The 26,095-nt window shown below is 30.5% G+C and overlaps 1 protein-coding gene and 1 pseudogene across 2 annotated transcripts in view; both read right to left on the bottom strand.

Annotated features, from left to right (window-relative positions):
- Positions 1-1,093: 1,093 nt before the first annotated feature.
- LOC118193124 (mucolipin-3 pseudogene) lies at positions 1,094-6,851 on the bottom strand (annotated as a pseudogene).
- Positions 6,852-8,847: 1,996 nt separating this feature from the next.
- Positions 8,848-26,095, bottom strand: part of Snx6 (sorting nexin 6) — a 68,353-nt gene continuing 51,105 nt past the window's right edge. For both annotated transcript variants that reach the window (XM_035364162.2, XM_035364163.2), the window contains exons 13-14: positions 25,748-25,833; positions 8,848-9,957 (exon numbers count right to left, since the gene is read on the bottom strand). In XM_035364162.2, the coding sequence (XP_035220053.1) occupies positions 9,898-9,957; positions 25,748-25,833 (146 nt within the window). In that variant the 3' untranslated portion in view covers positions 8,848-9,897. The remainder of the gene's footprint in view (positions 9,958-25,747; positions 25,834-26,095) is intronic.

Below are 26,095 nucleotides of genomic sequence, written 5' to 3'. Positions count from 1 at the left end.
TAATATCATTAAAGCATTTTAGTTACAAAAGATTTAGAACACTTTTTTTCCTTAATATGGAAAGACATGCCAGCTGCCATCAATTTCTTTTTTACCCCAAAGGGCTATTAATTTTGTTTTGACATTTTGCATCAAAAACTTTAGTGTCCATTTCACTTTTCAAATTGCTGCCACCAAATATTATCGCCCTGTGTTATATTTAATGAAATTAAATAATGAATCTGCAGAAATGTATGTTTCTCCTTGTGATAAAATGTTACTTAGAGCCATCCAATTTTGAATAACATAATCCTTCAGCAAATATGGGCATCTGGAAGCCCTAATTTGGAATTTGTTTTATTATCGATTTTATATTTTTTAACACTTTAATGACTTTTTGATTAAGAAACTCAACAATTTCAAAGCGAGCAATGGCAACACTGTACGGAACTGAACACAACACTGAAAGATGATAAGTTATAACATTTTCAAAAAAAGGGGATAGATGAAATGGAGTTTTTCCGAGCAGAAAACTAAAAACTATATGAAATTTACCAGACAACACTTGAAAAAATATTTTTCAAAATCATTATGCATTGATTACAAATTTAAAGCACCATTTTGAAATAATTTGTATTTCTGAAGATTGTCTTCATTTGAATAGAAGTAGTTGTGTATTTTTTTTGTTGAAGTTTTTTGTTGTTTTGTTTTGAAGGAGTTGTGTATTTTTTTTACACCACATATGAACATCTTTCAAAGCAAAATGACAGGTGTGTGAAATAACAAGAAAATCTGTTATAGTCCATATGCCATTGATTCCAAGATTCACTTTCTTTTCAGAATGGAAAAAAAAGTGCGCCTTATAATCAAAGAAATTGATATACAATTTTCATTTTTAGTTTAACTTTTCTAAAATAAATTCCTTTTTAAACTTAACTTTGTCAACTTATAATTTCCTTTTTAAAGGTTTTTGAGTTTTAAATATACAAAAAGTCATTTCACCCTATGTTTTAAAATTTTAGATTTCTATATGATCAAGATTTGCAATGTTTATACAGATCATAAATAAATCATACCATAATTACTGGCGTTAAAAAAATGAAATTACAACGCATTGAGATGAACTATAGTTCTTTTATTTCTGCTTGAAGACACTAGGCTACACTTCTCTTCCAGCTTTACATTCCTCATAACAGCTACTTACAGAGGGAATTGAAGTTCACTCAGTGTTCCAAACAGGCAGTATAATTCATAGCCTCTCTCACTCTCTTCTTTCATTGCAAGCCACACTCTTCAGTGCTTCTTCGTAACCGTATATAACCAAAAATCTCCTGCTATCATGCTTGTGACGTAACAATTACAATTATTACACTAGTTTCTAAGAGGAACTGATGTAATATATTTATACTAATAAATCACAATATGGAGATGAAATAAATCAAATCATATTACTTTACTGTCAAACATCTGTATTTAATACATTTATTTAGTAACCATATATACCAGTTTTATATCTATATAAATATTATTTATATTTAAGGAATGAGAGTTGTTGTTTTATATGCTATTTTTAAATTACAGTGCATTTCTTTTAACGGGACACAGATGCATAACACATTACATTTACTAAATGTACGAGTTTTGAAATTTAAATGATTAATTTATTTATCCAATATTTTACTTAATAGTTGAATTTACAGACCAGTACTTTTTCCATGCAGACATTTATTCTTATAAGAAACATAAAATATTACAGTATTTATACTATAATAAAATAATACATATCAATAAAATTATTTACATATATACCTTAACATCTGATTACATTACACATACTTTACACTTAACTCATTTCAAAAAAAAAAAATTTGAACATAGCTGCTGCTAAAATCCTAATTTTCTATTAAATACATAGTTTATCACATCTGAACTAATTACACTTTATACCTCATCAACTTTTATTTTTTAAACACAGAGCTACAGTAGCTAAATATAAGACAAAGTACACTAACTTAGAATGTCTTGCAAACTGCTTCCATGTTACAGGTTAAATTTAAAATTACCATTTTTCATTTGTTCCTTAAGTTTTATATTAAACAAAAAAAAATATGCATTACGTGTTGCTTTAAGTATAGCGTCTTCTAGAAACCACTTTTAAATTCATATATAAAACTTTAAAGCTGAAACTGAAAAGATATGAAAATCCTAGTTAAAGAGACTTTTAACAAATTGTGCCAAAATGCAAACTAGAGTTCTAAGCAGGATACTGTTATGTTATTAGGACCGAATTCAGAAATGTATGAATGTGTGTTTGTATGTACGTGCATACATGTGTACAGATACATACTTACATACATACCTTTCTGAACCTAGTCCCGATAACAGAATTTTACCTTAAGCAGATATAATATATATTTAAAAAGCATGATAAATACTGAAATATAATTAAAATCAAGAAATTAATTTTAATTGCATATTTACATCAGAAAATGTTACAGAATGTGATAATGACAAAAAAATCACATGGTTTTTGATGGAGTATAAGATGGCATACATCCATATAAATATGAAAATTCATAATATGACTTTTTTATATTTAACAATATGTGAAAACATTAACTGTAAACAATATAATACAATGATTTAAAACATAGAACAAGAATGAAAGATGTGAAACAGCTCAGTTTTGCTTTATTCTGAAGAAAAAAAAAATACCAAGACTTCTTCAAGAAGGTAAAATTTTTAATTTTGGTCAATTAGAAAAAAATTTGAGGTCCCGAAAATATATAATAATTATGGGGGCCTAAGGTAAAAGTCATTTCACAAATTTTGACTACTTTGCTTTGGAAACATCGGGGGGGGGGGGTGGAGATGACCAACAATTTTTAACCTGAAGAGGTGTTATTGTTTTTGATTAGTGATAAAATGCTACTTGTCACAAATAAATATTTAAAAGACATAGGCAGGTTGCTGACTGATAATTAATAAAATCTTTTATTTAATAAAACACTTTGCTTACCTACATAAGAAAGTGCCTGCTTATCCAATAAACACAGATGCAATAATCAGCAAACTAGATAATAACTCAATAAAAATATTAACCTCTGCATAAACTTAAGCTGCATTTTTACTTACATGATGTGTGTGACATTGGATTTATTTTCTCTACATATTTCCTTTTTTAATTTTATTTAAATGATAATATATTTTAATATTCCTCCTTTTAAACTAGTTTATGCTCAAAAAAGAAATAAACAAGCACAGAAGCTTTTAAAACTGGATTTAATTTTCTCTTTTAATTCTACTTCAACAGTAAAGTTTTGATTTTATATGATGGCAGCAGCAGACATTAATTTTAGTTAAAATTTTCAGCATTATTTGAAGAAATAGACATCAAATATTAATTTCACTTATCATATTGCTTATTAAATAATTCAGACTGTCAAAAAAGTTCAATATAAAATTTCAATAAATTTTAGTACCTCAAAGATTCAAGTAATCAAAGTTCTACCACATGCAAATATTTGTTTTTGGCTCATAAAACATTTTTAAAAATTCACTATTATCTTTCAGTCAATGCTTTTTAATATACTAATTCTTTTATGATAAATTTGTGTACTTAGGAAAAATTATAGATCTATTTACCAAGTGCATATTTTACATACCTTATTTTAAAGACAACTACACAAAACAATTATTTATCACAAATTATTTTTGTACACAAGTAGAAAAATTTGTTTCAACCATAAGAAATGCATTACCATAAAAATTATCAACTATAAATAATACTTGATTATGTTGGGAATATTTCATTTAGCATGCAAATCTACATTATGCCATTGATGTAATAAATAAATCACCAGAAAATTATTTTTAAATATACATACATTAACTTCACTATTTAGCTATAAAACAATTAGCTTCAAAGAAGAAACATGTCAGCATGTGCCTTCACATTCATTAATAAAGGTGAACATGCATGTCATGCATTTTGTTAAGATATCTGTATTATGAAGCTTTGATATACTGTTTCAGTTCCTGAAGATCATCTTGGAAAATTTTCCCCACAACGTCCTCTGTTCTCGTCGTCTTTGCTGATAAAATGATGAGCAAGAATCATCAGGATAATCGGCAATTAACATTTGGATTCGTGATAATGTTCCGTGCAAGGAATAATTTTTCACAGTTTCATAAGCATCCATTATCACAGATATAAATAAAGATATCACAACATATATAAACATGCTGATAAAGAAGTATAAATAAATTCTACTAAACCACCAAATAAGATCATTATTTGTATTTGTGATGGCAAAAGTTGCAAAAAGATCATCACCATTCATCATAGCAAATAAACACTCTGAAGTACTACTAAGACTACGGAATTTTATGTGATATGGACCAAGAACAACCCAACCACAAAAGCAGAAGCCTGCATACAAAAGAATGCAACATAAAGTGAATCGCAACACATTAGGAATGGCTCGCTTTAAAGTCAAAATAAGAATATTGTATTTACTGAAAAACCCTAAGTATCGTAAGACACCAGACCATACCAATAAATTTGCACTACCCAAAAGAATAGCACAAGTGGCATATTGATCACTTTCTACAGACCTTTGTTCAATCGCAGCTTTTAAAACTGATCCAGAAATTATTAGCATGTCATTTATGATTATTACTACATACCACATATCAAGAAATTCCATTTTTTCTGGTGCAGTTAACGCTTTATTCTTAGTTAGCTTAAAATATTTATCAGTTTCTTCACACAATATACGTGCTTTAGCAAGACAACGGCAGCACAGCAATATTGATAAAACACTCACAGAAATATTAAAACAATTCAGAATTTGGCGACTAATATAACCAGAAAGATCACTAGGATTAATAACACCATTATGATAACAATGCAATTTTTCTGTACGAGTATCTAAAGTCACAATCATTTGACCGTCATGCCCATTATTATAAGTTATTATAATTTTAAAACTGTAACAATCGGGATACTTATTATTACCAAGAGATTTTAAAAATATGGTTTTCAAAACAAACGTTAATTGGGCAGATATAAGTCGATCAAATGACACTGAATCATTTACAGTTATTAAGTATTTTTCGATGGAAAATGATGACCACATAGATGGATCATCGGGATATAAATCTGGAATTGCATGGCAAATTGTCTGTGGTCGTCCATCAAAAGTAACAGATGAGTTAAATGCCATCATAGTTTTAAATTCTTTTCGACAAAATGAAATATTAGTCATTGTACAGTTCGGTCCGTCGTAGCAATAAGTACCAAGAGCAAGGTTTGTTATGTTAGCATATGTCTTTATAACATTGTCAATATTCTGAAAGAACTCGGGTTTAGTATAAACAGCATACGGACCGGTGGATGGGGGGTAAGAAACAACATCACGTAAAGGAGTCCAGCCAAGCAAAAAAATATGCCGAAAACTTGATGCTGTATGCTGCTTCTGAAGTTCATAAATATATCCGTCAGTACCAAAAACACATAACTGCAAAGTCACAAAAACAATTTTCACAATTTGCAACAATAATTTCCAAGGAAATTTTCCTTTCGTTCGCCATTTATCAATAGGATTCATAAAAAAATACTTCAACCTTCTTTTTAAAATTTCACTAGAACATCCATGTTGTTCACGGGTGGTCATTACATATTCTTGATTTACAAAGACATCTGCCTGTTCGTCGAATGATGATGAGGCAATACCACCATAATTAGTATTTGAAATATCTCGATTCTTGTTGCCTTGAAGTAAAGATGTAAATTCATCCTGTACTTCTGCTTCACTTTCTTGTGATTTACCAGAATTTCGTACAGGAACGTCAAGAGAAGTCATCATCTGATTGATATTAAACTTCAAACGCCATACTAACAAACAACAAATGCAGTACAGCCAAAGAATATGTAGCTTGATCAATCCACTGCAGTTACACCAATTTTTCCCACAACTTGCTCTGCAACAAATTGGACGTTGCTCTGGCTTCAAAGAGTTTCATTCATGTTCAAAGTACAAACGAAAAACTGTCGCGTCTTAAAACGCTGCCTTCAATTTAAAAAAAGTTCATGGTTCATACATCTACGTATGACGATCAATGTTCTTAATAAAAAAATTCTGCGTCACCTGGGAAACGTTAACAGCTCGCTTAATTTCCAAATCATTGTACTGTCATCCAATCACGTGACACGAAGTTTACTGCGCCTTTGATTTGATTATATGATATATCCTTTTTTTTAAATTAGAATACTAGCCATATAAACTACTGTAACGAGTAATGAGAATTAACTTTAATGAACATGTAAAAAAAGGACATGAGAAAACTTGGATATTAATATTTACATTCTACAGTGTTTAGAGGTTTCTTAAATATTTACATATCTTTACCTACGGACTGGAATGATAAAGTAGTGTTTCTTCTGATATCAGATTTTCAACAACTTAACTGACAAGTAGGGTTATCAGCGCGAAAGAAATTTTGAATGAATAAAGTTTAAGGAACATTCTAGGGACTCAACATTTAACGAGGTATTGAATGCCTTATCTCCGGAAGACCTTGACCAAAGAAAGTTCTTTGTCTTGACTGTCGTGAAAGGATGAATTATTATTTGTGAACGATTAAGCAATATTATGATTACATAAAAACATCCGCATATATTTTTAATTCAAATCCCTTCTATAAAACCTCTTCACATAAAGTAAATAAATGCAGGAACTTTAAACAGAGCACATTTGCTATTAAATATCAATATACAATATTTAACATGATCCAATAACTTAAATATATTTAATTTCGGAAGTTAACGTACAGCAGTAAAAGTGAAATACGTTTAGAAGAGCTTACTTAAATTTGACTTACATTTTCTTTTATGAATATATCGTGGACTTGTTGCCAAATCCTAAAAGTTAAACATTACAATTTGAAATAATAAAACGATTTTTAACAATTGCCATACATATCAATATTTTGAACAAATTCGCAATTCTGACCGAGGTTTTTTAATTTAAATATTTGCCATTAACCTATTTTTTAAATATTTATAATTTTACATTCTATTCAATTTTAAATACTTACTTCAATTATCCTCGTGCCTTTCATATGGCTTTGCCACATCTAATTTCGGATTTTAAGCACTGAATAAGTGTAATACATAGGTGCATGCTTGTTTATTGAAATAATGTACCACTCCCTTTGTTTTCACAAGCCCCCATATTATTGATGAATATTCTGTGTACTTTGGATTACACACAGTCGCACTTAGAAGCGGTGCAATACCAGGGTGCTTGAGTCAAGGATCCTACCCTTGTTGAACATGTAGGTTGTTTCAAATGCTGTCATGAGTAACTAACATAAGATATAATACTTTTTTTAATAAATTATGATCATAATTTTGAGCAATAGGATAATAAGATATTCTAGCAGAAATAAAGTGTGCGCCGAGTTCCAATAAAGACCTGAAAATGCCACCTGTGAGAGGGGAATGCTGAGAAAGGGTGACCTGTGAGCTGACTTTAACCCGTGTCCTAAAGATACGTATAATACAGATAATGTGGGTCAACTGGTGCACTTAAATCATAGCAAAACTCATAAAGCACAGTATTCAAATTAAACAGTACGTAAAGTAATTCAAATTAAACAGTACGAGTACTAAGTATGGCCATAGGCCATTTACAATTATTTGGGTCATTTACATCATAATCGTAGACCCTTATAGCAGGGTTGTTGATACTTGCGAGGTTAGCATAAAAATTCCGAGCAAGCCGGCAATAAAAACATTTCAGTTCTTCCATGCCAAATTCATATGAAGTTTTTGATTTCGAACGTACCAGGGTGAGTTGCTGATCTATATTAGGACACAATTTTGTGCCTCCTGTAACTTTTTCCTATATGATATATGATTTGCATTAATATGCCAAAACCACGCAGGCATAACATAGCATGGGACTTGTTATCTATTGAAAGTACGCTGTTTCGAGAAATTAAGGGGTGAAGTGTAGCTTTACTAACTCGAAACATTTTAAGGATAGATGTTATGTGTGGGTACCATGAGAGTTTTACTGAGGATCACCCCAAGATAAAGGACTTGCTTGGCCCATGGGATATCTTCTTCATAAAGTTACAGGTTTTTATTGAATTTGTTCTTCTTGGTAAAAAGGATTGCTTGAGTCTTATCAACAGTAATTTTGATCTTCCATTTTGTCAGCCACGTCTAGAGTATGCTTATGCAGTTTTGTAGTCATTGTATTGCTGGTCTAATTACACACAATCCGAGCTATGGAAGTGTAGAGGCTATAAAGTCCTTTATTGAGATAAGGATTGCATTTCTCTAGCCCTTCTCATTGTTAAGAGCTCATAACCTCTGTATTAGCGACATAACGAAATGCAGGTGACGATTTAGTGTGTTACATTTAATAAGGTATCAAAGGTTTTTTTTTTCAAAAATAACAATTTTAATAAATTGTTGTCCTTCAGATTATTATACAAAAAAAATCAAGACACACCTTTTCCTCTTCACACAGAAATATCGGCCCACCAGCGGCCGAGCGGTAAAATCGCTGAACACTGGTAGTTCGGTCCGAGGTTCGAATCCCGCGAACGGGCTGGCTGCATGGGCGTTTTCGTGGTTTTCCCCATGTGTAACGTGTATACGAGCCAGTTCCCCTTAGAAAGTCCTTCACAAAGGCATCCCTCCCCTTAGGCAGATAGCCCTAGTGTGCTTTGCCGTATTCTCAATACACACACAGAAATATTTTTATTCAATGTATGCCAAGCAGGAATTCAGAAATACCACCTAGAAATTTTATGATTTATTTTGAATATAAATAAAGAAAAACAATCAACACCAACTCAGAACATATTTATTGGGAAAAAAATGCATTTCAAACATCTTCACATTTCTTTCAGACAACAAGTAATATGTAACAATCCAATTTACAATACAGGAAGCTTTTTGAACAAAGGTCATGAATTATCTCAATATATCAAAGATAAATATAAAAATGAATTTCACAGCTGAAATATTATTAAAAAAATTAAGAACCTTTAGAATAACATATTTTGAAACTTTAGCACCATTACAATTCTAAAAATCATACACAAAAATTGTTAATCACTGAAGGAAACAAACTGATAAAATACCAATTAAGACTTAATAGTGTAATGATCAAAACAAACGGAAAATTAGTATTGGCACAATTTTCTGAAGAAAATAACTTTATTCACATGTATTTTTTAAACAGTCAACCAACTCCAATAATCAAGATATCTAAGGCAAACAGCTGAAGAAATGCAAAATTCCAAAATAAATTACATGGATACATAATATTGTAATCATAAAAATAAATCATTTCTTTAAAATTACAAAGTGTTAACAATAATTCAAATATTATTATATATAAGCACAATAAAAAATTGCAGAATTCTTAATCAGTTGCCGAAGATAACTAATATTATTCATACTATTCTTTATGTATTAAAATGAAATTGTAATACTTTGATATATGCACAAAGGGAGAAAAATAACTGTACCTTAAAATTTCTTTACATGGTAACATCAAAACTGTGGAATGTTTTTTTTTATATTTAAAATGTACTTGAGACAGTTTCAATGTGCATGTTCATGCATGCCATATATCTGCATATTTTTCATATTACTAAAATTAAATAACAAATATATAGAATAATTCATATATAATTCTTATAAAAATTTATTTTGAAAATCAGTTCATCAATCACAACTGGCTGTTCAAGTACCCGGTCAGTGAATCCTTCTGAGAAGATTTTCACATCCTGGGACGGCAAAAGAACCAGGGAAGATCAATAGCTTGATACAAAAGCACTGTTGAGTACTTAAGCACAGCTTGTGTTCAACTTAGTGAAAAATGTTCCTGTCTATACATTATTTTCTTCTTTCAATGATATTAAACAGTTTTTTAGGAGCTGAGCTTGAGCCTTTAAAGAAAAGAAACCAAATTTTAATTACAATTTTTAAAAATATAAAATAAATAACCATTTTCTGTTTTCCTAGTACAGAGTGGGTCAGAAATATGATTTCCATTGTGTGATGGCAGCACGATGCTAGGGAAAATAAACTAGTGCCACTAGGAAATCAAATTGAAGAACACTATATATAACAATACCACCTAGGCTCCATTTACAGCTTCAAACTGTTCAATGTTTCAAATGCTTCATATCCGTACCAAGGTTACTACATCAATAGCAAGTCATTTTAGGTTCCTTCCTTTTTAGATGTTTTGCATTTAAGCAGTAATTTATGTTTCCTTTGCATAATTGATGGTAACAATGCTACACTAAAATCATCTCAAACCAGTCTCGCAATAACTTTATGCAATGATAGTTATTAGCAACATTATTTACAAGATAATTCTGGGTAATGATTAGTTATTAGCTAGATCACTCACTGGCTAGGTCTTTTTAAGAAATGATCAACTGAAGCACAGGCAAACTGCAGATGATCATGCTGCTCCTTACTTGCTGTAGCATCTTCATACATCTTAGTTAATTATATATGTTGATGTATGTGACTGATTTGATAGACAAAAATAAATTTGAAGTTTGAAAATGAAATTTCACATTTAATATGCCATTTAGCATTCCTTTCCACAATAATATTCAAATATAAATTTCAGCATACTAACATATTTCTGACTCACTCAGAAAAATATGAGTAAAAATTATCAGAAAATTATGGATAAAAAATTATCAAGCCATCTTTCATACTTCTATCATATCTACTCTTTTCATAGGCCTTTTATTTTAAGATGCAATTTAATGTATATTTTTGAACTAAAAAATGCTACAAAATGTTAATATCCTGAAATATAAATTATCACACAACACTGTATCCACAAAAGTCCTTACCTGGTTTTTATTTCCACATCCACTAGTCATAAACATTTAAATTACAAAAATGTTTTAAATAAGATAAATACTCATATTTTTGCATTTTTAAATTTAAAAGAAAATTTGCAAAAAGGACAAAATTTTAACTTAATATCCTTTCAGTTCCTGTGCTTATATTCATAAAAATTTTATAATCATTATAAAATATGAATACAAAAATGCAACTGCCATATAAAGAAATTAAGTAAAATTGTTTCAAAAGAATAAATAGTAAAGTTAAATTAAATTTAAATAATTCTCTTGCACCATCGCTGCAAGGAATGAAATTTGAATTTAACAAACATTTTCTATGCGTAAAAAGAATATTAAAAGTTAATGAAATTTAACTGCAAACAAATAAGTGATTAATTATTGCTGCAAACTAATCTACATTATCATTTAAATTATGACAGCATATGTAAATCAAGTGCAAGTATAAAAATCCATGAACAAATATATAATTCAAAAAAAAGTTTAATCCTAAAAAATTAAAAAATTTTAAAGTGAATAATTGTTAAACAGGCAGGAGACAGACTTATCAAGGAGATGTTGCCTCCAAACCTATCTCTTCAATTATTCAATTCATGTTTTGTAATCCATGTAGGCAATGGTAAAAACAAAACCAAATGCTGTGAATTACTAAAAAGATATTTAAACAAGTGGAATTTTGAGAAATTAGCAAGTAAATTACTAGAATTAAAATAAAAAAAAGTCAATTAAGAATAGAAAACCAAAGTAATTTAAAAACTCTTGCCTACAGAAAACTTTCCCTACACAAATATACATATAAATCAAAAAGAAACTAGATACCATCTATAAAAAATACATATAATACTAAAACAATAAAACTAGTTTTGTTTTTATTTTTACTTTTTAGTTTATTATTAAAATAATAAACTTTTTAATTTAAATTATTAAAATATATTTAAATATATTATAAAATAATAACTTTTTAGTTTTTAGTTTATTATTTATTATTACTTTACTTTTTAGTTTTATTTTTATTTTTACTTTTTAGTTTTAGTTTTGTTTTATTTTTTTAGTATTATATGTATTTTTTATAGATAGTATCTTGTTTCTTTTTAATTTATATGTATATTCATGTAAGGAAAGTTTTCTGTACGCATGAGTTTCTAAATTATGTTGGTTTTCTACTTTTAATTGACCTTTTTTTTTATTTTAATTCTAGTCATTTACTTGCTAATTTCTCAAAATTCCTATTGTTTAAATTTCTTTTTAGTAATTCACAGCATTTGGTTTTGCTTTTGGTTTTGAATTTTGCTTTTACCCTTGCCTACATGGGTTATGAAACACTAATTGAATAACTGAAGAGATAGGTTTGGAGGCAAATTCCCCTTGATAAGTCTGTCTCCTGCCTGCTCAACAATTGTTCATTTATGCATTTTTTAAAAAATGTTAAAATTTTTAGGATTAAAAAATTTTTTGGAATTATATATTTGTTCATGGATTTTGATGCTTGCACTTGATTTACATATTTTCTCAGAATTTAAATGATATTGTAGATTAGTTCGCAGCAATAATTAATCATTTATTTGTTTGCAATTAAATTTCATTAACTTTTAATTTGCTTTTTATGAAAAGAGAATGTTTGTTAAATAAAAAATTTGGTAAGATAATTTAAAGTTCGATATCACACTCAGGGTCCCTTCCCAAATTGAAGAACAAAATGTTTGCAACTCTGCACATAAAATAAATTAAATTAACGTAATTTCGCATGTAAAGTCCGCACCATCGTATAGTCCGCAGACACGATTTTATATAAAAAAAATTTCAAAAATCTTCAGATAGTCCGCGGACTATACGTCCGAAATTACGTTTTTTTAATACGGCAATATTCCCATGCTTTTTAAACACATCCTTTTGTTTGCGCCAATTTCTCACTGCTTTCTCGTCCACTTCAAAATAACGGGGTAAAATCCTAGTATACGATGCAGCCTTGGCGCGACTTTAAAAATTATCGCCAACACCAAAAATGATCCAAAGAACGTCTATATATATAGTATACACACATAGTATATGTATATACACACATAATATATATACTATATACTATGTTTAACTATATATTTTCTTTGAATAACCCGTTAACTACTCATCGTATATGTCCCGTTTTCACTGCTCATCCAAAAGTAGCCAAATCCCGTGTGCACCGAATACTAGGATTAAACCAATAACGGCCCACTTCTCTATTTCCATCTTTGTCAACTACCTTGAGTTTAACTCAGCAGTAAAACTCCGGCGATGTTTCATCAACGTTATCGAAGATGAAAGACAAAATACGAAAACAAAATACTGTGCAACGTGCTATAATCGTGATACGTGGTAATGAAATGTGACCTTCAACCCCACTCACTCAGTGTTGCCAAACCACGCTATAAGTAAACGAATCACGCTTTTTTTTTCCATATTATAACTTAACCTTAATTACGAATTTATTTTTTTGTACTCCAGGTACTTGCTACTATGGCTCCTAAAAACCGAGTTGACGCATCAATTACTTTTTCCCCTCTCGGCAGTTGCGCTAAAGCAGTGCGAAGGATACTGGGATACAACACTGCCAATGCCAATGATTTGCAAATTTCGGAGTGCCCATGGTTCAAAACCATTTACCTCCACATCAGAATTACTAAAAGTGAGCAGAAATTGGAAAAATTTGGCATAAGTGATTTACTTGATGCTCAATAGAGGGAGCCACAGGCTCGAGAAAGTTTAGGGATAGAGATGAGAATATAAAAAATTAAGTATCATAATTTTTTTTATAAGTTTTTAGGTTTTTATAATTTTTTCGTATTTTATATTTTATACTTTTTTTTTTTTTTTTTTTTTTTTTTTTGGGTTTTTATAATTTTTTTGTATTTTATACTTTTTTTTTGGTTTTTATAATTTTTTATACACAGTACAAACACTAAAGCAAAAAGTGGATAGGAAAGAGTTTACGATTAATAGGCTCATTGGCATGTGGCTTGTGTTGGAGAGTGCAAATAATTATTGGGATCGCGAGGAAAATATTCTTAGGCAGATTTAAAATCTGCGGGAGATGTGATTCTTAAGTAAACAGATTGATAACTTTGCTTGAAGATCTTGATTGCTGTTGGAAAAGATGAAATAAGCAATTATATGGCAGCTCGCTGAAGAGACGTCCATCCTTCATGGCGCGGGGGCTGGAACTGAAGTTGAGAGGGCGTGTCTCGCCCTTTTAGATGGTGGATAGATACCGAACTCTCGGCCAATCACGGCTCTCGGTCTCTTCTGTGAGCTGCGAATAGCAGGATCGTATGCTGGCATCTGTTGAAGTGCTCGGTTATCAATCTGTTCAATTTTAAGGAATAAATTTTGACTATGTTTTTTGATAAGATAATCAACAGGTTTAATGTTAAGGTCCGAATGAATCACATCTGTACGGACGTACCAGGCTGCGTTTAGGGCCATACGTAAGGTTTTACTTTGAAAAGATTGAAGTTTTTTCACATGAGTTTTTGCAGCAGTACCCCAGATTGTACATGCATACATAAAGACAGGTCTTATAATTGATGTATAGAGAAGAATTTTGTTTTTAATTGACAGATGGCTCTTTCGAGCTAAAAAGGGGTAAAGTTGGGCTCTAGCACCTTTCGCTTTGTTGAGAACATTTTCAATGTGAAGGCGCCAGAGTAATTTTGAATCAAGTACAACTCCTAGGTACTTGTAAGAGTTTGACCAGGGAACATAGTCATCAAAGAATTTAACGTTAATGGAGGGGTACGGGAGGGGGCTACGTTTGAAGATCATAGCAGCACATTTAGCAACATTAATTTTTATTTTCCAAGTGATGAGCCAGTGCTCAAGGCTAGAGAGGTATCTCTGAATTGTTTGGACCAAGTTTTCAAGGCGTTTGTGTTGGGCTAGGATGGCCGTATCATCTGCATAAAGTGCAAGAGTGATACTAGGTGATTTTGGTATGTCATTTATGAAAATGTTGAACAAAATTGGGCCTAAAAGTGACCCTTGGGGGACGCCGCTTAGTATAGGACGGGGTGTCGAAATGGAAGAATTAACTCGTACAGAAAAAGATCTATTAGTAAGGTACGAATTAATTATATGAATTAAATGGGCCGAAACGTCAAGTCGTATGAGCTTGATAATAATTCCTATATGCCAAGTCCTATCAAATGCTTTGGCTATGTCAAGAAATTAAGCGCCAGTAAGCATTTTGTTACGAAACCCTTCATGAATGAACTCCACTGTCCTCAGCAGCTGGTGCGTAGTGCAGTGTTTTGCTCGAAATCCAAATTGTTCATCAATCAGAACGTTGTGATTTCGGAGAAAATCATTCAGGCGTTTAAGTAACACAAATTCGTATATCTTTGATAACGAAGATAGGAGGCTGATAGGTCTATAATTTTAAGGATTTGAAAGGCTTTGGCCTGGTTTTGGAATAGGCACAATAAGTGTTTGTTTCCAGCTTTGAGGAAAATAGCAATGCTGTATCATAAAATTTATAAGCATTACTAGGAAAAATAGATAATTGGTGGGTAAATTTTTAATTATATGATTAGAAATAAGAGTCCATACCAGGGGCTTTTTTGGGTTTGAGCTTGGTAATGTAATCACTTACCTCGCTCATGGATGTATATTGTATTTCTCATGGATGTATATTGAGGAGAGGAAGCGTTCAACATCTTGTGGGAAAGAACTTGCGTTGTTCGCAAAAATTCCTTCATTATGTGGTGTAAATTGAGTTTGAAGAGAATCCGCAATTAATTCGGATTTCTCAGCGTCTGTGTGAGCCACCGCTGCGTCCGTAGCTAAGGACGGAATGTTAGATTTGTGTTTGCGTAGGCGGGCTGATGCGCACCAAAGACTGTTATCATTGGTCGTTAGGGACTGAATGTAATTCGTGTATTGTGAATGGAAGAACTGGTCACATGATGCCTTGATCTCATTTTGGAGAGTACGGAGTTGAATTTTTAGTCCAGGATTCCTATTTCTTTGCCAAAGTCTCCGTACTTTATTCTTTTCTTTAATTTTGAGTTTAATTTCTTGTGGTAATTTACGAAAATTGGGTCTAAGGGTGGGTTTTGATACTTCTTTATAAGTATCTGTTAGAATGGTCGTTAAGTGATCAACTGCAGAGTCAATATCATGGCTGGATTTAATTTCGAGGGAGGGCAAATTTTTATTTTTAAGTTTAAAACAAAACTTGTCCCAGTTTGTAGAGACGAGTGCCGGAGAATTTTGATTAAAGATAGTACAGTTAAGGTCTATGATCACAGGGTTGTGATCTGAAGATAAACAGTTTTCAACAGTCACGTGATATCCAAAAGGGATGTTTCGAAAGAGTGCTAAATCAATGAATGAAGGGGCACCCCGTGAACCATATCTGGTGGGGGAATCCCATTTTAGAAGGCCACGACCAGCAGGGTTTGATCTATAACAACGCCAATGTTGATGGTGACAATTTAAATCACCAGCTATGATAAGATTATTTGAAAAATTGAGCAAATTATTAAAATCTACCACAGGAAAATTACCACCTGGTGGGAGATAGGCAGAGATCATAACTAGGGATGGTGAATTTTGAATAAAAATTTTGATAATCGTTGCTTCAAGTTTGCTCATATTTGGTGTGTCGATTCTGCGATGTGGGATTGAATTTTTTATGTAAATACAAGTGCCACCATGATAAACATCACGTGTATTTGAAGCTTGTCTGTCATTTTTATATAGTGCATAATTTGCAAGCTTGGGAGCTCTCCCTGGCTGGAGTTTGGTCTCTTGGACAAAAATAATATCAAAATCTTTCTCTTCTACATAGTCTCTAAACTCATGGAATTTGGATAGGATGCCATTAGCATTCCAGGTGCATACTTTTAGGTTTTTCAATCCCTTCAAAGTATTGAATTTTACTGACTGGGGATATCAGAGAATTGGAGAGTAATATAACTCTCAAAGATGTAGTATGCCGCGTCAGCACCAGATGGAGCCACTCGGATACAACACTCTGGTTGCGCTAAGTGAGTGCTCATACAAGACTTTCTTTGGCTCGTATCTCGGCATCGCTTGATGCGCCAACCTGGATTTTAGGAGCTCTACTTGCTACTACTCATTCGTTCTGCACTATGCTCTATGGTTTACTATCGATACGATACATACGAATGTTTTCTTGGAATCTCGCGCTTTTTTTATATTTGATCATCGGCAGTTCACGACAGCGTGTTTTTTAAATTTCAACGATTTTAACCATGAACAACCAGCGTATTATCCGCACTGGTGGATAGTCCGCAGCTTCAAAAATTCGCATTTTAAACACAGATAGTCCGCGGACTATACGCGCGAAATTACGGTAGTTTAATTTTTAATCAGTTTAGAAAAAGATTTTTGATGTTAATAGATAAAACAGTTTTATGTAGATTGTTATGAAAAGATTTGATCAATGTAATATTTTTCAAAAAAGGGATTTTAAGAAAATCATGTTCTGAAAAACTCTAGCAGGCTTCAGTATTAGAACATAGCCAACTCATAACAAGCTGCAAATTGAAAATGGCAATTATTTCTAGTTAAATGTGTTTGTATGGTTATTAGATGATGACTCAAGGAATAAAACTTGGAGAATATCAATTACATATTTTTAGCATTTGAAAACACAGAAATTACTTATGCGAAAATTCTTTTGGCACACCGATCATAATAAAATTATAAATCAAAGAAAGTTACATGCTAGTATATCACAAAAGAATATCACTGAAGGTTGTAGTATACTATCACAAAAGAATATCACTTGGGAATAAATACGCTGCAACTTAATTATAATTTTTTTAATGAAGTTAATCTTTATTAAGTGTATATATATATATATATATATATATATACACTTAATAAAGATATATAAGTAATATAAGTATATATATATAAGTAATTCTTTATTATGTGTGCATATACATATATAATAATTTATTTTTGAGTAGATTATTTTATGTATTATCTTTGAAAAATATAGTTAGAATTCTATTGAAATGAATGTACTCATTAGTATATTTAAAATAGAATTATTAAAAAAGGACTAATTAAAAGTGAAAACGCAACCAATAAAACAAGTAATTATCATGATTGACTTCGACTTTTCAAGGGAAACAAACTAACTTCTGAATAATTAATAATAATTAATAAATATGAAAGTGTATCATCTTTTTCTCAAGTAAGAATCGAAATGAAAAAAGCTTTTTAGTAAGACTGAGTGTAAGTTATTCAAATTGCTAATTAAAAATAAGTATGAAATTGGCATATATATATATATAAAAGTCTTGCAAGTGGCCCTAGACCAGACATTAACATATAACAACTGCAATCTTTGTAGCATAAACTTTTAAGTTAACTGAATCACACTCAAGTATAAGTAAATATGTTCATGTACGTAGGATCAATTGTCATCCACTTTACAAGTGCTCATCATCTTCTTCCTTGCTCTACAGTATAATGTGAAAGATCCGGATTAATAGGGACCTCATATTTCAGATATGGGATTTTTCCAGATATTAGATCATCAGTTTAAATTTAGTAAGATGATACTATATACAAATTATACAAATAAAAGTATGAAATAATGAAACATTTATTACCTTATCAAAATTTACAAAAAATTTTTAAAAATGTGGGAGGAGTTCTCGAATTTTTGTTTGTTTTGTTTTCTTTTTTAAACTCTTCCTTTTTTTTTTTTTTTTTTTCCCAAAATTTCTTTTAATGTAACTTTTTTATCTTGATTCACTTCTTGAGCTAATACTTTCTCTTTAATTCTATATGTATAAATAACTTCTTGCTCAGTTACAAAGTTCCTCTCTTCAAGTCCTGCAATTATCACATTGAGAATTCCCACTAAATTGCCAATTGAAATTTTTTGTTCTCAACAACTTCTCTTATCACATTTTTCACTACCAGTAGTGATATTTCCTGCATATAGAACCATACTACAGATTTCGCTGTCTGTTAGTTGATTGATGATTGGGTCATTGTCCTTGCAATGAAAAAACTTCTATTAAATCATCTTCATTTATTACCATATCTCACATTTATTCACAAATTCCACTAATTGGAAAATTTTGCCTTTTATTTACACTATCTGAAAACCTTCAAATTTGTGGCTATCCCCTATACAATATTGGCAATGTATGATGAGACTTCCGATTACTACATGTCGCTCTAAATTATCTTTTGCTAGTATCACATGCTAATGAAGTTAATCCAGAATTATGCTATTATAGTTATTTATTACACTTATGATTATTTTCTGCACATGTTTAATGCTTACTAGAATCCTGAATAAGTAATTCTCACATGTACTTAAGGTTTATCCAGGACAAGTGTTAGATGTTTTGTGGTCTGGTGCAGTCTATGCAAGTCCAAAATTCTGCTGCCAAACACCTCCCTAAATTCCAAAAAATTTGCCACCTCTAAATTTTGCATCCTGATGCCTTTCCAAAATTCTACAGATTTTGTATTTCATCCCTTAATTTTACTGTTTGGTGCTTCTTTAAATTCTAAAAATTTTGCATCCCCTAAATTCAATAACACTAGCTCTGGCACTGGTCCTGTCTTAAGTGGTTCAAACAAAATAGTGATTTTCTCAATTCAAACAGAATTAAGTGCAATCTTTTGGTTTCTGAGTGTCATTTACAAAATCTAATTTTTGAATATGGAAAGAAATGTGTCAAATTTTTTTGCTTGTCAACACACTGAAAACTTTGCAGTAGAGTCAGCTGAAGTCTGTAATCGTCACCAAGCATAATGTCAACACAAAAGGTTACCATGCTCTTTGGAATTCAATTATTAATATAAAAAAATTGTTTAAAGATTGCTGTGTGAGTCATTTCTCAAGCTGCAGTGTGTTTGTAGCCATGTGGTGATGAAAGCAAAAATAATAAATAATAATTAGCTAGATTGGCTTCAGTGCCGAAGTGAAATTAAAAATCAGGACTTTCCACTTGTTTTATTATGAAAAAATACGAAATGGAACACATAAAGCATATTTTTTGCTTTTTTGATGGTTGCTGGTGTTCTGGAATTCTGGATACTAAATGTCCAAATTTTGGATTGTATAGGCTGTTTTACTGCCAATGACGGCATTTCACAATTGTTCACAGATACACTAACATTAACCTCTACTTTTTCTTTTTTTTTTCTCTTAGGGGAATACATAAAGAATACCACCTTATTCTATCTATACCTGATGATTTGCCAAGGTTACAAAACTGTATTCAGACAACCACAGACTTACTTGTCTCTAACTCAGAGTGAATTTGCTCAATTACCTTCCAAATATATCCAAATAACAGACAATATCACATGGATAAAATATTAAATTTTCCAAGGTAATTATTGTCCACAGATATATTAGTGCTTCATCTATCATAAGTTGTTTTAAGCAATAATTTAGGAGTTGTTTTAAGCAATAAGTAGCTTTACTTTTCTTTAATTACCTTACGCTGTATTACATACACACGTTTATTACTAATGCATGATATACTATTTAAGATGTAATGCATCTAATGTAACCTTGAATTTGAAGCATTAGACTAAGGCTTCCATAAGTAATAGAGTATTAATATTAGCTTTGTCTAATATGAAACAGAATAACAAACAGTTGGTAAGTCATCCAAATCTATCTTTTCCATCATCCAAATCCTCACTATTTATTTTGCTTTAAACAATATTGATTGAAATTTGATGAAACAAAAATTCTTTGAAATTTCAAAGTTAAGCATGATCTTTTATACCATTTGTCATTTTTAAATACATAAATGTAAGAAACAGTTTTTAAAATTCAATATTATGTGCATCGGTACATTTTTAGCACCAGATGTGCTATTAGTCTCAAACTTCACTTTTTTGTCCGTATCAGCTTTTTGCTCATATCACTTTTGAAATGTTGCAACCAAATGTTATTGGAATGTATTATTTTTAATGAAACAATAGATTGAATATAAAAAAATAAATGACAACATAAATAAGGGGTGCTATCACCAAATGTTATCTCTATGCATTATTTTGAAAGAAACAATATAACAAATATATATAAAAAAGAATAACAATGAAAATAAAAGGATGTTGCCACCAAAATGTTATCACAGTGTATTATTTTTAAAGATATAATATAGTGAATATTAAAAAGAAGAGTATGGCAACATTTATCAGGAATTCTAAAGACATCTACTATTTGGCAAATGGTAAAACAGTTAATTTTCCTTTTAAATTTAGTCTGCTAATTACTGATAAATAAAGTGATTTGAAAGCAATAAATGCAGTTTTTATTGCTTTTATTAATAACCAACTAAGCCTGTGAAATTACACTAGCTGGATTTATTATTACATATATATATATATATATATATATATTTCCTTTTTAATAGTAAATATTTTAGGTGGCTGGCCACACCAATGATTAGTTATTTGCAAAATGAAACTTGCAATAAAAATGGTTCAATAAAAAATTGGAGTTTGAGAATATCAGCCCTTCCCGGCTAAAAAATGTATGGTCGCTATATCTAGAAGTCTAAAGCTATGCAGCTTTAATTAATTTCTGTTATTTTGCTGTTGAATTTTAAGCAGTACAATTGTGAAGAATGTGATGTTTAATAACAAATATAAAAAAACAAAAAATGTTGTATTAGCAGAAGTGTGTCCAAAAGCAGATAGATGAACTGCAAGATAAATAAGAGCATGCAAAACCTTAAAAAAACTCTCTGGGGAAAAGATAAAATCTGAATCCTTTCAGACTTTTCTTTCTTTGTGTATAGATATTCTGATTCTTATTAGGGAATGTTCCATTTTTATTATAATGCGAGTTGATCCTATTTGCAAGGTTATAATAAGGCAACACAATTTTTTTTTAAATTATAAATAAAATATATTAGAAAAGATATGAAACTAGATACAATAATTAGAAGCCCACAACAAGGTATTTATAATGAACTTCACAACTTAAAAATTCTTTATTGATGAACGGCTCATTAAGAAAACTTAAAAATCAATTAACAGGAATATGATTTTAGAATACTGAACATTTAAATTTTAAGCTAACACTTTTCCCAATATACAACCAATGAAAAGATTCACTGAAATTAATGGCAAAGATAAATACATGACCACTTATTAAATAGGAACACATATTTTTTGAGCTGAACATATAAAGGAATGAAAATTAAATTTCCTGATTGTATTACGTTGGATATGAATTGAATGCTGAATTATTCATATAGTCATTTATGAGAACTACACAACAGTAATATTTTGTTACATACGATCTAAGATATTTTGCAGAGTAGACCAAGATAATGCAAATTTTTTCTTGACAAAACAATTTCTAAAAGAACTTATTGATTTTATTATGACATATTTCTTTATTTTTTTGCACAATTTCATTGTCTAACAGAATAATTAAAGATACAAAACAAGCAAATAATGAAATAATTTTCTAATGATGAAATTTCCTATTTTCTGTAATAATGTTAAGTATTAAAATCTCTATTTCTTGGCATTAGAAAAAATAAAGCTATCAAAAAGCTATACTAATTAAAATAAAACTACAAGAGAAGAATGCTAATACTCTACAGCAGTGGTTCTCACCCTTTTTTCTCCCAAGGACCACTTTCTCTACTGCTAGATGATCATCCTCCCCACTTCCTTTTCAAAACTCAAAAAATATATATACCTTTATTTTAGTTTATAAATTAAACAAGAAAAGGTATAGAAAAGGTTGATAAATACCAAAACTTGAATAAAAGTATTTTTTTTTTATATATATTCTTAAACTGAAACTAAATAGGTAACACACAAAATGTTAAAAAACACCCCTTTGGAAGTAATTTAAAACCTGAAAGCTATCAGATTTTTTTTTTTTCCCAAGTTAATTTTTTTCAGTATTTACTTTCATGTTAGGGACTTTTGACATTATTCAATGAACAAAAAACATTTTACTTAAAATTCATTTTTAGCATGACAAATTTCAAAGCAGAGATCACACAGTCTTATGTTACAATTCTTGCATTCATTATAGCTCATTTGCCTGTTGTGATAAGGTCGCATAAAGGAAGAAGAAACTGAAGATTAATATGGACAAGGATGTCTCGTGAGCATAAGATGAAAATTATTATTATTTAGCTTCCGAATATGTTTTCAATAGTTGTTAAAATAGTTGTTATTAAAATAATTAAATTGTTGGCAATGTTTAAAACGCAAGCTCGAGAGCCACGTATTGCTCTCGCACGTAAAATGTATAGACTTTGATTTTAAGAAAGATATTTAGGTTTTTCTGTTATTGATTGTATGTAGCCTTTTTTTTTTTTTTTTTTTTTTTTTTTTAAAGCATTCAATAAATTTTTTTATGCTGTGTTTTTTTTTCAACCTAATGTCACAACCCAGGGTTTGCATAGCAGTTTCGGCACTACACCCCACTGTAAACAAACAAAGCATTGCCATCGCAATTAGAACTTCATTTAAATAAAATACTTCCCATATATCTTCGAAAGCAGTTCAGTTCAGGTTCTTTTTTCTGCAAAACCATCATCTAGTCAATTTTTACTTTTTGCAGTAGAAAACTTTCAGTCATGCCTTTCCTTCTCCTAATTACAGTCTGTGAGAAAGGTATTTCTCACACCACGCAGTTCAATATCATTGCAACATTAATTGTAATCACGGAACTGCACGTGTGTATATAAACACCGGTCAGGCTGGTCTCTTTGCGCTTTCCTTCCTACTCTCGCTTGGCGGACAAAAAAGTCATACGATGTGCAGGGCTTTTATCATATCTCGCTCATGGAGTGTCATTGATTCCTGCACATCTCGCACCAGGAGTGTCATCGTTCTTTTGCATGAAAAGAAGCAGTAGCTAAGAGATTGCAAAATGTAGATGAAAATGTTAAGTTCTAAAATAAATCTGCCTTGCTGCTGTGATAGCATTCTAAACCATCTCAAGCAGATTATCAATATGTGTTCGTCTCAAGAAAGTGCACTGTCAGTGGTGTGTCTCCATGTGGTAATTTTCGTGTGCTAAATGAAATGTAAAAGAAAAATAGATCTTACATGTGTGTAAAAATGATACGGGCACTGTACGTAATTAATATAAAATGAATTCGACTGCATAGATGAACGATGCGAGTAGATTGTGATTTGTTTTCTAATAGTCACCTTACAGCATCGGTCTACTGTTCCATTTTTAGGTTCTCACGTTTTGTGTTCTAAGTGATTGTATTCTGATATTTTTATGTGCTATGTGATCAATGTTATATATTTAATCCAGAGAAATTTTTTTTCTTTTTTTTTTTTTTGGATACAATAAATGTGATATTAAGAAAAAGAAATTTGTCTCTGCAAGTCTCATGCATGTGGGTTATTGGTTAAGTAAAATGTTTGGTTATTCTTAATACTAGATTTTATATGCAATGTACTAACCACTTAGAATTCAAGCCAGTAAATACTGGGCATGTGTAAGTTGATTAAGGACTTCTAGATAAATATTTAGATAGAATGTCACGTTACAACACCACCTAATGGTGTACACTACTGCACAGTCCTACAAGTATTTGTTTGGAGTGTAAAGATCAATCAATATATAAATGGTACCCTTGACAAGAAACTTCAAGTAGAGATTTAGCAACTTTTTCCCCATATAATCTAGAATTTTCTTTTAAATCTATTTCTGTAAAACAACATTATATGATATAATATATATATCACTGGTCCATAAACAAATTCACATATTCTGAATTAAGAGTTATGAAGTTTGCAAAGTATGATATAGATTTTTATTCAGAAAATTCAGAATTGTTCTAACTATGCCAAACAACTAGTGGAAACCCACAAGATTATTCTTAATACAAACAAATTTGCTGGTAATAACACTCTGTCCCATTCAAAAGAATTTGAATGGCATCAATGTTCCCAATTGTTTTCAAGGTTTCAAGAAACAATGCCTACAAGCAACCATCAGCAACATGGAAATTCTGCTCATTTCCTACCTAGGATGCTTTTTCGAAGTGATTGCAGCAAAGATTGCGGGTCACATTATATACATTTTTTTTTTTTTTTTTTTTTTTTTTTCAGGGATGCAATTCCTCCTGAATGTCAGCTCTGGATTAATGAATCTTGAATGTTGTTATATGTCAATATTCTGGAACGTATCCTTTATCCATCACTTCAAGCTCACACAACAATCATCTTTCCAACAGTTTTCCAGTTTAGAAAGGTTAAAAAATTAGCTTGCTAAATAGATTATCTTAAACAGGTTCCATAAATGTTTTGAAGTTCTCTACAAGCACAGACAGAAATTTACTGTGAAGAAGTATCTTATTATGAATATAAATGTTTTTCACCGCTATAACTATAAGAATCCTCAACTTTTGGATCTATCACTTGAAAGTTTCAATTCTACAATGAATTTTTTAAATGCTTATGCCATGCATATTACATAACAAAGCTTTTAAAAAGAAAATAAATTGTATTCTGGCCAATACACTACATGTGACACTGACAAAAGACGAGAAAAGAAAGAAAAAACAAGTTATTTTCCAGAATTACAGGCTGCACTCAAGAAGCTTAATGTTAGACCTGATGAGAATATGCAGACTTAAAAGCGAAATAAATTTTTGCTAGACTATGAAAAAATAAATTTATTTATTTTCACTGTTTCATGCTGTTGGCATTTCCAAAACATAATTTACTCATTCATGTAACATTTATAAAAGTATTAATGACTTAGAATGAAAAATAGATCTATGCTGTATCTTGACTGCAGTTTCTCTGGAATTATATTATTCAGTTTCAAGAGTAACAGTAACTATGAAATATTTACCTTTGCATGCTTAATTTCCAACTCTGCAAGTTCAACAAGATTCTTTTTAAAGGCAGCCACACGACGCACTTTGAAATCTTGAAGTTCTATCAAAATCAAATGCAAGTTAAACTTCGGATATTTAAAAAAGTTATAAATAAGTACTTCAATTCTTTTCTATTAACAGACTGGAAGATTTTTAGATCGTATTAATCATAAACAAAATCTAATTTATGTCATTCTATAATGTCCAATATGCTCATATTGAAAATTAAACTGCTTAAATTTATTATACATTATTCACACTTTCTTAGAAAGAAAATTAATTTGAAAGTAGAAGTTTCATTACATATTTCAAATTGTCACCAT

Source organism: Stegodyphus dumicola, chromosome 11, assembly GCF_044657685.1.
Source record: "Stegodyphus dumicola isolate Sdum_Otavi_A_Nest chromosome 11, ASM4465768v1".
Lineage (NCBI taxonomy): Eukaryota > Metazoa > Arthropoda > Arachnida > Araneae > Eresidae > Stegodyphus > Stegodyphus dumicola.
Note: the sequence above shows the minus strand (reverse complement) of the source record. Positions and strands in the feature narration are given on the sequence as shown.